General features: G+C 60.2%; 1 protein-coding gene across 2 annotated transcripts; it reads right to left on the reverse strand.

Moving 5' to 3' along the window:
• Nucleotides 1-3106: 3106 nt before the first annotated feature.
• On the reverse strand, nucleotides 3107-11449 carry E2F2 (E2F transcription factor 2). 2 transcript variants are annotated; one of them, XM_054086417.1, is made up of 6 exons: nucleotides 11095-11449; nucleotides 6071-6158; nucleotides 5525-5744; nucleotides 5257-5415; nucleotides 4507-4621; nucleotides 3107-4210 (listed from the first exon to the last, which is right to left on the reverse strand). In XM_054086417.1, the coding sequence occupies exons 1-6, from the start codon at nucleotides 11368-11370 to the stop codon at nucleotides 3716-3718; spliced, it is 1353 nt and encodes a 450-aa protein (XP_053942392.1). In that variant the 5' UTR covers nucleotides 11371-11449; the 3' UTR covers nucleotides 3107-3715. The 2 variants fall into 2 exon arrangements, with proteins under 2 accessions (XP_053942392.1, XP_009563594.2); XM_009565299.2 differs by lacking the exon at nucleotides 11095-11449 and adding an exon at nucleotides 7056-7228.
• Nucleotides 11450-14168: the final 2719 nt, after the last annotated feature.

The raw sequence follows: 14168 nt of genomic DNA on the forward strand, positions 1-14168 counted from the left end.
GCCCTACATCCCACTCTGAGCTCCCATAGCCCCACATCCCACCCCACATCCCAGTCCCACATCCCACTCCCAGCCCCCATAGCCCCACATCCCATCCCGCCCCATCCCAGCCCCCTCATCCCACCCTGTCCCACCCCTAACATCCCACCCCTCACTTCCCACGCCAGCCCAGCCCCACATCCCAGTCCCAGCCCCCATAGCCCCACATCCCACCCCAGCCGAGCCCCATATTCCACTCCCAGCCCCCATAGCCCCACATCCCACTCCGTCCCACCCCCTACATCCCATCCCATCCCACCCCTCACATCCTACCCCATCCCAGGCCCCTCATTCCTCCCCATCCCAGCCCCACATCTCAGCCCCCCCACCCCAGAACCCACCTCATCCCAGGCCCCTCACTCCACCCCAGCCCAGCCACACACCTCAGCCCCCCAATCCCAGCCCCACATCTCACCCCAGCCTTACCATCCCATCCCACTCCCCTATCCCAGCCCAGTGCATCCCACCCTATCCCAATCCAGGCCTCCACATGCCACCCCAGCCCAGTGCATCCCATCCCAGCCTCCCTGTCCCATCCCAGCCCATCCCCTCCCAGTGCCCCCATCCCGAGGCAGAGGAGGGAAGAGGAGAGGAAACCACCGAGGTCCCTCTGGATCTGCATCCCATAGCCTCATCCGCAGATCCTGGCACCCGCCTTGTCCGGGAGCATCCAGGGGTGGGTGATGCACCCCAAAGGGCAGCCCCGGCACACTGGGAGATAGAGAGGAATCATGGAGTCACTAAGGTTGGAAAAGACCTCCAAGATCATCCAGCCCAACCCCACCATGGCAACTGAACCATATCCCAAAGTGCCACATCTCCTGGGTTTTTGAACGCCTCCAGGGATGGAGACTCCACCACTGCCCTGGGCAGCCCCTGCCGGGGCTTCACCACCCTTTTGGTAAAGAAATCTTTCCTAATATCCAATCTTAACCTCTCTTGGTGCAACTTGAGATCATTCTCTCTCATCCTATCCTTTGTTCCTTGGGAGAAGAGCTCAGCACCCACCTCCCCACAACCTCCTTTCTGGGAGCTGCAGAAAGGGATGAGGTCTCCCCTCAGCCTCCTCTTCTCCAGGCTGAACAACCCCAGGTCCCTCAGCTGCTCCTCATAACTCTTGTTCTCCAGACCCTTCCTCAGCTCTGTTCCCTTCTCCAGACGCTCTCCAGCCCCTCAATGTCCTTCTTGTACTGAGAGGCCCAAAACTGAACCCCAGATTTGAGATGCAGCCAAGTACAAGAGGACAATCCCTTCCCTGCTCCTGCTGGCCACACCTTGGCTGATCCAAGCCAGGCTGCTGGTGGTCTTCTTGGCCACCTGGGCCACTGCTGGCTCATGTTCAGCCACTCTCAACCAACACCCCCAGGTCATTTTTGCACCAGGCAGCTTTCCATCTTTAATTCCTGCATCCCGGTGGCCCAGTGACACTGGAGGGGCGCAGGGCTTGGCCAGGTGGGGCACAAACCTGACTGTCACTGAGCTCAGCAAAGGGGGGCAGGGGTCCACCACCCACCCTGGGTGACCTCCCCTCTGCACCCTGCTAATCGCAGCCCCTTTGCCGAGGTGGCCCTGCCACCTCCTGGCCAGCCTGAGGACTGCGGGGGACACACAATTCTGGGGGGGGTCACCTCCCGGCTGCTCCAGGACACGCCACCCCACTGGGGTTGGGGATAAGAACTTGTGCCATTCACCCAGCTTACCTGGACAGGGTCTCTCCTCTTCTTCTTCTTCCTTCTCCTCCAAGCCACCAGACCAGCAACGCAACACCAACGTGTGCCATGAGCCTAGGTACATTAGCGGGTACCACCAAGCATCCCTGGGGGACACTGGATGTTATCAGGTACTCCAGACATCAGTGGGTACCACCAGCTATCAACCAGGGACCACTGGCATCACCAAGGACCATTGGGCATCACCAGGGACCACCAAACATCACTGGGTGCCACCAGCCAACACCACGTACCTTTGGGCATCACTGGGTACCACTGGATGTTATCAGGTACCTTAGACATCACGGGGTACCACCAGCTATCATCAGGGACCGCTGGGCATCACCAGGTACCATCAAACACCACTGGGTGCCACCAACAATCACCAGGTGCCTTGGACACCACTGGGTACCACTGGATGTCACCTGGTACCACCATCGTTGGGTACCACCATACTTCACTGTTGGCATCACCAGGTCACAGCGTGACTTGGTAAGGATGGGTGACCCAGGGTAGCACCCTGGGATGGGACCCTCCATGGCCATGGCTCCACCAGGGTCTTGCTCTGCAGCCTCCATATCTGCCCTCAAACACGGGTGCACAAGCCCATCCCGTCCCTGGTCCCCATGGTGACCTGATCCCTGGTCTGAGGGCCTTTCCCTACGCTCCTGGTTCAAGGAGCTCAGTCTCGGGGCCAAGGCTCATCCAGGTCAGGTTTGGACTGGAAATCTCCAACCTGCAGCAGGCTGGACCTGTTTCCCTCACTCCAGCGACGGCTTCATCTCAACCCCCTTCTCCACCAGCTCCTCTGGAGCAGCTGGCCAGTTGACAGGTCCTAAAACAGGCTTTTTTACGCTCAAAACAGGAATAAAAGCAGCCCAGCACCTCCCTCCACCCGAACCACCTCAGCATTTTGCAGCTTAGAAGAAAACAGCCCCTTTACGACTCCAAAGTTTTATTATACTTCATCCCCTCGCGGGCAGAAAACATCAAGTGCCACAAGTTTCTCCACGCCAGAACACAGTCTCACCCACGCCACCTCCAAGCCAAACCGCAGGAGAACCAACCCGAGGAAGGACAACTTAAATACAACCGCTTAAACATCAAAACCCCAACCCGACCCTCGACGGCGCCGCGCCGAAAGGAGGGATCCCGTATAAATACAGTGCAATAATTACAGCTATTTCGCCATGGCATGAGTAGAAGTCCTATCCAGCCCCACATCGCGGGCTTGTCCCACACCGCATCCCAAGCTCTTCTCCACCGGTAATGCTCCATCCACCAGTTGATAGCATCCCTTCTCCCAATACACTCCAGTTTCAATATCCCCAGCATCAAAAGCTGCTGGAGGGAGCTGGTACGGACTGGGAGAAAGGGTTCGCAGCCCCCATCCCCAGCTCCGTGTCCTGGCCAAGGATTTGCCAGAGCTGCTGATTTTGGAGGTTGTGGGTGCAGCTCCCACAAAGGACCTTCATCCTCTCATCACCCAAAGGTGACTTTTTGCTGCCTGATTATCCTTTAAAAGGATATTTCAGAAAACACCACTCGGAATGACCCATCGTGACCCCGAAAAACCAGTCTGACTGGGGAGCAAGTGGAGTGATCCCAAAACAAAGCATCTCCCCAACATGGCCCGTTCTCGGCAGGGGGTTCTCTGCCACCCAGGGGTGCCCCTAACTCACCCCGTGCACCCAAAGGCACCCCCAGCCCACCATCAGCCCAAGAGATATGGGAGCCCATAACTCCAGGAGCCCAACAAGGTGACCACCACAGCCTCCAGGTGACAACCAACTCAGGAGAAGCAAGAAGAAGAAGTTAGGGTGGCTAACGCAAACCCCCACCCACCACCACCCTCAGAAAACCCAGCACCCCCTGACGCACCCCGCGTTCTCCAGCGACCCGTAGAGACCCCACATGCTCGGGACATGAGTGATCAGAGGGCGAAGGTGATGGAGAACAGGAGGGGCTCAGTGGTTCAGCAGCTCCCCCAGGTCGTACGCCTCAAACAGGTCACTGACGCCCTCCCCCTCCAACCCCCAGAGATAGTCATCCTGTTCCAGGGGGGGCGAGAAGGTGACAAAGGGTCCCAAGTCCAGGTGGGATGGAGTGCAGGGCAGCTGGTCCTCCGTCTGCTGCAGGAGGTGTGAGGGCAAGCCCAGGAGCCCAGCATCCACCTCCAGCAACGAGCTGGGTCCTCCCGGCATGGGAAAAGGCAGGGATGAGGGTGAGGAGGGGGTTTCCGTACCCCCCCAGCTCTGGTGGACGCTGTGGAGTTGCTGTGGGGCTGGCCGGAGGCTGATGGGTGGGGAGGAGGGTATAGTGTGGTCCTGTGTGGAGGTGGTGGTGGTGGTGGTGGTGGAGACGCCGTGGTCCTTGGTGGGGCTCTCCTCCGCAACCTCCTCCGGGCAGAGGTACACCTCAATGGGGCCATTGGTGCTCTTCAGGTGAAGCTGGAGGTTGTCCTAGGGAGGGCAGAGCAAGGCTCAAGGGGGGGACCCAGAAGGGTATCCATATCCCATCCCACTGCCCCCAACCCATGTGGGGTCCAGACAGGGCACTGCAACACCTAAGGGAGAAGCTCAGGGTCAAACAGCCCCATGGAGACACCCCAAACCCCTCCCAGGACCGTGCTGGGCTGCAGCCTTGGGATGCCCCAAAGATCAATCGACCCATCCAGGATGGTGCAGATGCCACAGCGCCCACACCCTGGAGCTGACTCTGCTGCAAGGTGGGCGATGGCTCCAGACCCCACACACACCTCGCTGAAGTCCGGCACCTCCAGTTGTGTCTCCGGGGGAGCTTTCACGGCGATCACCGTCTGCTCCTGGAAGTTGCTGATGGCACGGAGGTCCTGGTAGGTGACATACGCCAGCGTGGACAGGGACGACGTATAGGAAAAAGAGGGGTTGCAAGCAGGACAGCTCAACTCTCCCATCCCAGCAGCAGCCTCCGAACATCCAGAGGGTCCAGAGAAGGCTACAAAGGTGCTCAGAGGGCTGGAGAACCTCCCATCCGAGGACAGGCTAAGAGAGTTGGGGTGGTTCAGCCTGGAGAAGAGAAGGCTTCGAGAAGACCTTATAGTGACCTTCCAGTACCTGAAGGGGCTCCAGGAAAGCTGGAGAGGGGCTGTTCACAAAGGCTTGTGGGGATGGGATGAAGGACAATGGGTATAAACTGGAGAGGGGCAGATTTAGACTGGACATAAGGAGGAATTTCTTCACCATGAGAGTGGTGAGACACTGGAACAGGTTGCCCAGGGAAGGTGTGGCTGCCCCAACCCTGGAGGTGTTCCAGGCCAGGTTGGATGGGCTTTGATCCCTCTGATCCAGTGGGAGGTGTCCCCGCCCATGGCAGGGGGTTTGGAACTGGATGATCTTTAAGTTCCCTTCCAACCCAAACTATTCTATGAGTCTATCCCCCCAGCCTGGGGAAGCCACCTGGAGCCAAAGGGGCCCAGAAAGGTCCCCAAGACCCCGTCCTCCCTCCCTGTCTCCTCCAGCAAGGATATCTCTGGTTGGCTTCGTTGTCGACCAGCTGCCGGAGCTGCAGGGCGCAGTCCTGCAGGAGCTGGTCCAGCGTCCTCTCCGTCCTCGCCAGCTCCACCAGCTCCCCCCGCAGCACCTGCTGCTTGGCCGTCACCGCTGTGTCCTCAAAGATCCCAGTCCCCCTGCGAGCAGAGATGGCACCTGAGTGACAGCACACCCTTACGTTCCCCTGAGCCAACTGCCTCCCACCCTGCCCCATCCCCGCCCGTCCATCCCTCCAGCATCCCTTACATCCACTGAATGTTGTTCTTGGACTTCTTGCGGATGAGCTGGATGCCTTCCAGCACGTTGGTGATGTCGTAGATGCGCCGTTTCTGGACTCCTAGAGCCTCAGCCGCCCGGTTGAGATCCACGACGCCGTCAGACGACTCGCTCAGCAGCCGGATGAATTTCTTGGTGAGCAACCCCAGCGAGGTGTCGTAGCGAGTCTTCTCCCCGGGAGACTTGGGAGCTGCAAGGGAAACAAAAGATCCCCCCCATCCTTTCCTTAGTGTGGGATGGAGGTGACAGCGCTGGACACGGTGGGGACGTTAAACGCCGTACGATCCCTAAGCGGGTGGAAAAATAACCCAGAAATAACCCTCCCAGGGAGTTTTCTGGCAGCACAGTGAGTTGAATCGGCTCAAAGAGCCGCTGAGACGCAGTAAGGAAGGGGTGACAGGTGGGCACTGCTCCTGTGGTGCCACCTCGGGTCACTTTGGGTGCTTCTATGGACACGGCAGCAGCTCTAAGAGGAGAAAAATTGCCCCCCACCCCATCTCACCCAGCATCACTTACTCCTAGGGCTGGGGACCCTCGCCAGCGTCCTGCCCTTCTCCTTGGGCGTGCGAAATTCCAGACCCTCCAGATCCAGCTTCCTCTTGGCCTGGAGCAGGAGAGAAAACCCCACGTTGGAGCTGAGCCAGACACCCCCCGCGAGCCCCCCCAGACCTCCTCCAGGGGCATCCGCCGAGCCCGGGGTGCCATCAGCTCCCGGTGATCTTACAAGAGGCTCATTTGGTTGCAAAAGCCCTTCTGGGAAGGGCTCCCGCAGCATCCAGGAGGGCGATGGGCTGCTGGGAGAGTTGGGTGGGAAGGAGATGTTGGGGTTCCAGCACCCCTGAGGGCTTCCTGCCCACTTCCTCCGCAGCATCCCCCCCATCCCATCCCATCCCATCCCATCCCATCGCTCCCTTGGCAGCCGCAAGGAACCCACCAGGATTTCCCCTCGCCCTCAGCTCCTGGCGTGGCTCCACAACCCTGGGAAGGCGGCAGCTCCAAGGCCGGATCCTCAGCCTCCCACCCTGCCAGCTGGCTCTTTGTGGGGTGTCGTTTCACCCCCACAAGCCCAGCCACGGTTGGAAGGCACCCAGCTGCCACCGGCACACCTGGAACCAGCCGGGCTTAACTCTCCCCAGGGACCCATGGGTGCCCCAACACGTGCACCCAAGCTGGAGGGAAACTGGGGCAGCGAGGGGGGGTGGGGCAGCGAGGAGAGGGGGGGTGTGCTGGGTTCTGGGAGCAGAGACACCCCCCTGCACACATTGTCCCCTCGCGAGGACAAACAGCTCCTTGGAATCACCCCCCCACACACACAGCATCACTTGGGGAGAAGAGACCCAAGGAAGAAGGTGGGGGCTCAAAGCAGAGAGGAGCTGGAGGGGGGTCACCAAACACCCCCCAATGAGTGCAAATCCCCCCAGATCTGAACAGAGGGGGCTTTGCGGGGGCATTTTGGCTCAGCAGCAGAAAGCAGCCCCCCCCTCATTCCCCTCCCTAGTACCTGCTCCCAGGCTGGGCTGTCCCACAGGGTCCCCCCGAGCACGTCCCGCATGGTGCCCAGGTCCCCGCTCCGGCTCAGCACAGCTCCGACAGAGTCTCTCCGGGGAGCGCACCCCATTTTGCGGCGAAGGGCTGGGCACCTCCGTGGCGTTCCCACCCAAAGGGGCTGTCGGGAGAGGCGCCGGGGGCTGTTTTCCACCCCCCCACCAAGGGAGGCAGGTTGGTCCTGAGCTCCTGTGGGAATCTATCCCTTCCCTCCCTTCCCTGAGCAGGTTTTCCCCAGCGAACGCGCCTCCATCCTCAACCCCGCGCCCCCGGATCTGCCCCCGAGCTGCCGGCACCCCAACGGTTAACGCCGAGCGCATGGGAAACACCTGCCCCAGATCAGACCCCAGAGCATCTGCCAGTTGGGACAAGAGGAGGGGGGCATCATCTGGGCCCCCCACTTCTACTGGCACCCAAACCCCTGGTTGTCTGGGCAATAGGGGTTGTGGCCACCCTTGTGTCCCCATCGCTGATTGGGGGGGGAGGGTCACTGCACCCCATTAGCCCAAGCAATGGGGAAACTGAGGCACGGGAGCAACACAGGGAAGGTCTTGTGTGTCTCAAGCCACCTCCAATCCATGGCACGGTCACCAAGGTGGTCTTCTCTCATGGTCATCAAGGTGGTCGTCCCCTCCCCACATGCAGGAGGGGAAAAAGGGGGACCCGTTGCTCCCCTACGTGCAGTTTAGGGGTGAGGAGAGCTCAGGCAAGGGGTAGAACTGGGACACAATGGACAAGGGGGTCCCTCCTGTGTCCCAGCTGCTGCCCCGGTGGCCGCGCAGGATTAGGCACACGACAGCTGAGCGGGGCACAGCGAGGGGCTCCCAGCACCCTGCCAGGGCTGGAGGGAGGGGGGACACCCCCACCGCCCCCAAACCAGAGCAGATGGGGGACAAGGACCAAACCCTAAGACACCCTCCAGGGCACTGCAGGACACCCTCCTGGCTGCTCGTCAGCCCTCTGCTGCTCAGGTTGGGGGGACACCAGCTACACCCCGATATGATGCTGAGGGGGGGGGGGGGGGAAGGAGGCTTGACAGACATTTGAGTGAGGGCAGAAGCCTGCTGGGGGGCTGGTAAGGAGGTTGGGGGGTGCAGGCGGGGCCCCCTGCCAGCTCTGCTTGCCAAACACCCCTGGGCTACACCCCGCACCCAGCCCAAGCATCAGAGCAGCCCTCTCCTCCCTGGGGGGGTCACAGACGGTTCCTCCTGCCAACATTTCCTTTCAACAACACCCGCTGCCTTTCTCTGGGCTTGCCCGGGCTCTGCCCGGCTCTTTTGGTCCCCCCTTTTTGTGCCAACCCCCCCCCACCACAGGGCGTGGGAACGCAGCGATGGGGTACCCCGCGATGGTGCCACCTCACTGCTGGTGCCAAAGGTCTGCGGGGTCAGACTCCCCCCAAAATGCACCCCTCCCTGGTTTGGGGATGTCTGGGGCACGGGGTGGGGGGGGATATAGAGGTAGAAACCCCCCAAGATTTGGGGGTCAGCTGAGGAAGGTTGACCTGGTGCCATGCAGTGATAAGGAGATCACCCCGCACCGGGGGAAAAAGCTGTACCCCCACCCTGGGGTGCACCCCAAGATGCACCCGTCATCTCCATCCCCTTCGACAGCCCTTTCCCAGCACAGCCAGAGGAGAAAGCCTGACCAGAGACATTCCAGATGGGGCAAAGCTGGAAGCTATAAAAGCCAAAGGCAGAAAAAGCTCCTCCAAGGGTGACAGGACAGCCACCACCTTCCCACCCATCCTGACCTCCCCTCAGCTCCCTGCACCCCAAAAAATCCCGACCTCCTGCCTGTGCAGAAAAAAAACACCTTAATGGGATCAAAAGTGGGATAGGATCCCTTTGGGTGACCCCAGCGGAAACCAAAGCGCTGCGAGCGGTTCTTCTGCCGGGGAAGGGCTCCAGCCCAGCACCCATGGGGGCTGCCACCCTCCGGGTGCTCTTTGCATGGGTGGCTCAGCCCTGTCAGCTCCAATCCAAACCGTGGTGGGCTCCGAATGTCTTTATCCTCACACGGAAAGCTGAGACATTGCTGTTTGTGGGGCTCCTTTGCAGCCCTGAGCCCCTATAGAGACCCCACGACCCCTATAGACACCCCATAGAGCCAGGAGCGGGGCAAGTAACTCAGGATGGGCTGATTAAAAACGCTCCAAAACACATAAATTCATGGGGGGGCAACACTTTTAGCTGCTCCAAGACCCTCAAATCAGAAGGGAAGGGAAATCTGAGACCTTTTTGGAGCACGAGAGACAACCCATCCCACTTGATGGGGTGATGGGCTCCCTCCAGCTGGATTAGGTGACCCTGGATCCGTTTATAAGGCACAAATCCAGCAAGCAGGTGGGAGCGGCTACAATTGCCCTGGTCGGGAATTGGGAGGAAACACTCGTTATCTGATTGCCTTGGATCTGCACACAAAGGTTGGACCCATAAACGGGGTTGGGACAGGGGGGAGCCCCAGCTGCCAGCGCCCCGAGTGTGGCACAAGGGTTGGAAATGGAGATCTCCAGCAGCGGGAATGGGATCAAGGCATCAGGAGATGGGATGAAGACAAAAGGGAATGTCACTTGCAAGCCATTAAGGGAGATGCAGGAACATTCCGTGTCCCCAAGTGTCACACCAGCCCTTCTTCCAGCCGCAATTCAGGGGACGGAGGTGGCCAGAGGCACCCTGAGCATCTCCTGGCATGGCTGATGATGATGATGATGATGATGACGGTGATGCCAAAGAGGCCGTTAGCCCCAAACCAGCTCAGGGGAAGGGGGACTGCGAGTTTGTGGGGTGTTTTTAGGGGAGGGGGCGGCAGCACAGGCTTATCTTTAAAGAACAGACCTTTGGCAGCGCGAGATGCAGCATCTCACGCGGTTCGGAGACAAAGAGACCAGGGAAAAGGACAGGTGGCTCCAAAGCCCGCCGGGATGGGGCTCGCAAAGGCCCCAGCCGGCTCTGCAGTGGCAGCACGGATGGGGGAGCAAAGACACCCCATCACCTCCCCCACCGGGGCGATGTCCCCAGCTGGCACCAAGCATCAGGGGCTGGAGAAAGGGGGGGAATAAATAAATCAATCAAGCCTTGAAGAAACTAAATTGAAGTTAGAGGGGTCTGGGATGTCTCCAAGGACCTGGGGAGAACAGAGGCTCACAGTGAGGGCTGGACACGCGCCCGGGTTGGGGCGGGCAGGAATTAAATGCCAGCTGCCAGCAAGGCTGACCGGCCGGAGGCTCAGTGGGGGCCCTCCAGGAGGAGAGCTGAGTTGGGCACGGAGCCGCCTGTGCACCCCGATGCTGGGCACGGGGCCAGCGCCCAGCCTGTGCCTCAGTTTCCCCATTCAGGGCAGCGGGCAATGGGCAGCCCTGACCCCAGGTTCAGTGACAGGGACCCAGGTAGTGCCTGTAACCCTTGTGCCAGGCTGCGCAGCTCCCAGCACCAGGGGTTTAAAGCCTTGGGGTGTCCCATGAAGGAAAGGAATTGATGCAAATTTACCCGCAGGAGCTCAGGCAGCGGCGCTGAACCTCACCGGGTGCTGGGACACCCCGGGGTCCCCAAATTGGGGACAGCCAGCAGGAAGGGATAGTCCCCCATTGCACCCCCACAGGTTGCTCTCACCTCCTGAAGGCGAAAAGAGGGGTGCAAAGGGCCTCAGCATCACCTTGGAGGCACGACACAAACTGTTTGCAAGCCAGAAAGAGGGGGAAAAAGGGCAAAAAGAAGGGTGAAAAGCGGAAGCCCGGAGACAGCTTTGCAGGGGCTGAAGGGAAGTTGAGAAACCTCTGAGCCATTTCACTGCCACTTCTGATTTCAAACCTTACCCTCCCCCAGCCCCAAAAAGAGAGAGACGAGAGGGGTGCAGACCCCAATTTAAGGTGCAAAGTTTCAAAGGAGAGAGCGCTGCGCATCCTAAAGGCACCCCCCCCACCCCCCCAAAACCCACCCAAAGGGGACCCGAGGAGGGGGGAAAAAGGGGAGGGGGGGGGGGAACAGACACCTTACCGGCAGCCGTCCCCGACGGAGGGTTCCGAGCTGGGGGCTCTGGGGGGTGGCATAAAGACCCCCCCCGAGGGAAGCAGGAAGGCTGACAGGCGCCGGCGTGTAGATATGGGTGAAGGAGCCGGTGGGTATCGGGGGGCTGCTCAGGCTGGGAGCCCCCCATTCTGCGGAGCCCATCCCCGACACCACCTTCATGGAGGGATGGGGGGAAAGAGGAGGTTTGAGGGTGACACCCCCCCTGCCCTGAGCTGGGGACACTCCCTTGGGGAGCCGCAGCATTGCAAAGTCCTTCCCTGCCGGGGGCGGGGGGGGGCAGAAACACCCCGCGATTTAGCACCAAAGGAGGAAAAGAGGGGGGGGTCACAACCTCAGCGGAGGCATTTTAGGGGGGCAGAGCTGGGGGGCGGTGTCTGCTGGGTGCTGACACCCTTGAGGCTTCATCCCCCCCCCCCCGAAAAACAAAAGCTCTGCAGGGATGCAACGCGGCGGCAGCGCCAAAACCCAACAGAAAAAGCGTTTTCCACCCCAAAAAGCACCCGGGTGGGGCCGGGGCAGCCCCGCCTCGGTGTCCCCCGCACCCGGTTCCGCTCCTGCCCGATCGCGCCCGGCCCCGATTGCTCCTTTCCTGTTGGGTTCTTCTTTTTTTTTTTTTTTTTTTTTTTTTTTTTTTGTCTCGTTCTTCTTCTTTAAGCGCCAAACGTCCGTCCCGCGAAATTCGGATTTCCCGCGGAAAACGCCGCGCGCAGATTGGCCGCCGCCGAGCAGGCCACGCCCACAGCGGGGCAGAGGCCACACCCACCGCTGAGAGAAAGACGCGCCCACTGGAACGAGAAGACACGCCCACTGCTGGGCCAAAAGCCACGCCCACCGCAGGGATGAGGCCGCGCCCACCGCTGAGCCAAAGCCGCGCCCACTTCGGGGTGAGGCCACGCCCACCGCTGAGCCAAAGCCACGCCCACCGTAGTGTCAAAAAGACGGCTACCGCTGTATTTTCGTCCTTAGGCTTCATCTAAGCCAAGCCCATCTCTGTGCCGAAGCCACGCCCCCGTGACGAAGCTCCGCCCATCATTGCATCCAGGCCACGTCAGTCTCTGAGGCAAAGCCACGCCCACGCATCTAAGCCACACCCACTGCGGGGTCAAAGCCATGCCCATCGCTGTATCCATCGCCACGCCCACTGCCATTTGGAAGCAATGACCACTGCTGCATTCCAATCCCGCCCCTGTGACAAAGCCACGCCCACCGCGTTGACGAAGCCCCGTCCACCGCTGCCTCTCGGCCACGCCCACTGCTGGACCCGAGCCTCGGCCACGCCCACCGCTGAGCCAAAGCCACGCCCACCGCTGCTTTCAAGCCACGCCTACTGCTTTGATTAGACACGCCCACCGATGTGTCAAAGCCATGCCCACCGCCGTGATGAAGCCCCACCCACCACTGCATCCCTGCCCTGCCCACCGCGATGCTAAAGCCCCGCCCACAGCCGCATCCCGGCCCCGCCCACTACACAGCAGGGATCGTGGGCGGGGCTGTCTCTATGCAAATGAGGGGGCGTGGCAATTCCCTGTGCACCAATCAGGGTGCGCGCCTGTCCCCGTATGCAAATAAATCACCCCTGTGCGCTAAGCAGGGCTGTAGCTGTGCCCTGTATGCAAATAAGGGGGCGTGGGGGTGCCCTGTATGCAAATCAGGTAACATAGGGATATCCTCTATGCAAATCAGGGGCGTGGGGATGCCCTGTAAGCAAATCAGGGGGCCGTGGGGTGTCCTATATGCAAATCAGGAGCGTGGGGATGTCCTGCATGTAAACCAGGGAATGTAGGAATGTCCTGTATGCAAATCAGGGGGCGTGGTGGTGCACTTTATGCAAATCAGGTGGCATGCAAGGGCTGCATGCAAAACAGGGGCGCGGGAGTTTTCTGTATGCAAATCAATGGTGTTGCATGTATGCTAATCAGGGGCATCTTGGAGCCCTGTATGCAAATGAAGGGGGTAGCAGGGTCACATATGCAAATCAGGCAGTGAGGTCCTGTATGCAAATAAAGCGGCATCGCAGGTCCTTTATGCAAATAAGACCCCCTAAAGGGATCCCTAAAGGGGTCCTTTTGGAGCCTAGAGGGGTCCTGGGGGTCCCTAAAGGGGTCCTGGGGGTCCCCGAGAGCTCTAGACTGGTCTTGGGTGTCCCTAGAGAGGTCCTGGGGGTCCCTAGAGTGGTCCTGGGGGGCTCTAGAGGGGTCTTGTATGCAAAGCAGGGGCACAGTGTAGGGGTTTATGCAAACTAGGGGTCATGGTGATGTCCTGTATGCAAATCATGTGTGGTGGGGGTCCTGTATGCAAATAAGGGGGTGTTCTATATGCAAATTAGGGGCGGGGCTAGGAGGGGAAAGAAAAGGTGAAGGGCTCCCCATTTGGCCCACGGGGTACATCAGGACGCAGCAGTGGCAGAAAGCACCAAGGCAACGTTGAATCTCTGGGTGAGGGCAACTCCGAGACTTACTGGGACCAGTAAAGGGCCACCATAGTCAGTAGTCTGAGCCACAGTTTGATCCTGCTGAGACCACTGAGCCACAGCCGTCACTTCCCCTCCATCACTCGGTTCCCCCTCCATCACCCCGTTCCCCTTCCATCACCCAGTTACCCCTCCATCACCCCGTTCTTCTCCATCACCCCGTTCTTCTCCATCACCCGGTTCCCCTCCATCACCTGGTTCTCCTCCATCACCCCGTTCCCCTTCCATCACCCGGTTCCCCCCTCCATCACCCCGTTCCCCCTCCATCACCCCACTCCCCTTCCATCACCCGGTTCCCCTCCATCACCCCGTTCCCCTTCCATCACCCGGTTCCCCCCTCCATCACCCCGTTCCCCCTCCATCACCCCACTCCCCTTCCATCACCCGGTTCCCCCTCCATCACCCCGTTCTCCTTCCATCACCCCGTTCCCCCTCCATCACCCCCGTTCCCCCTCCATCACCCGGTTCCCCTCCATCACCCCATTCCCCTTCCATCTCCCAGTCCTTGTTGAGGTGGAGACACTGAAGGAGGTCCCAGTCCTTGTTGGAGGGACCCAGGAGGAGGTTCCGG

The sequence above is a fragment of the Cuculus canorus genome, chromosome 22 (assembly GCF_017976375.1).
Source record: "Cuculus canorus isolate bCucCan1 chromosome 22, bCucCan1.pri, whole genome shotgun sequence".
Classification (NCBI taxonomy): Eukaryota; Metazoa; Chordata; class Aves; order Cuculiformes; family Cuculidae; genus Cuculus; species Cuculus canorus.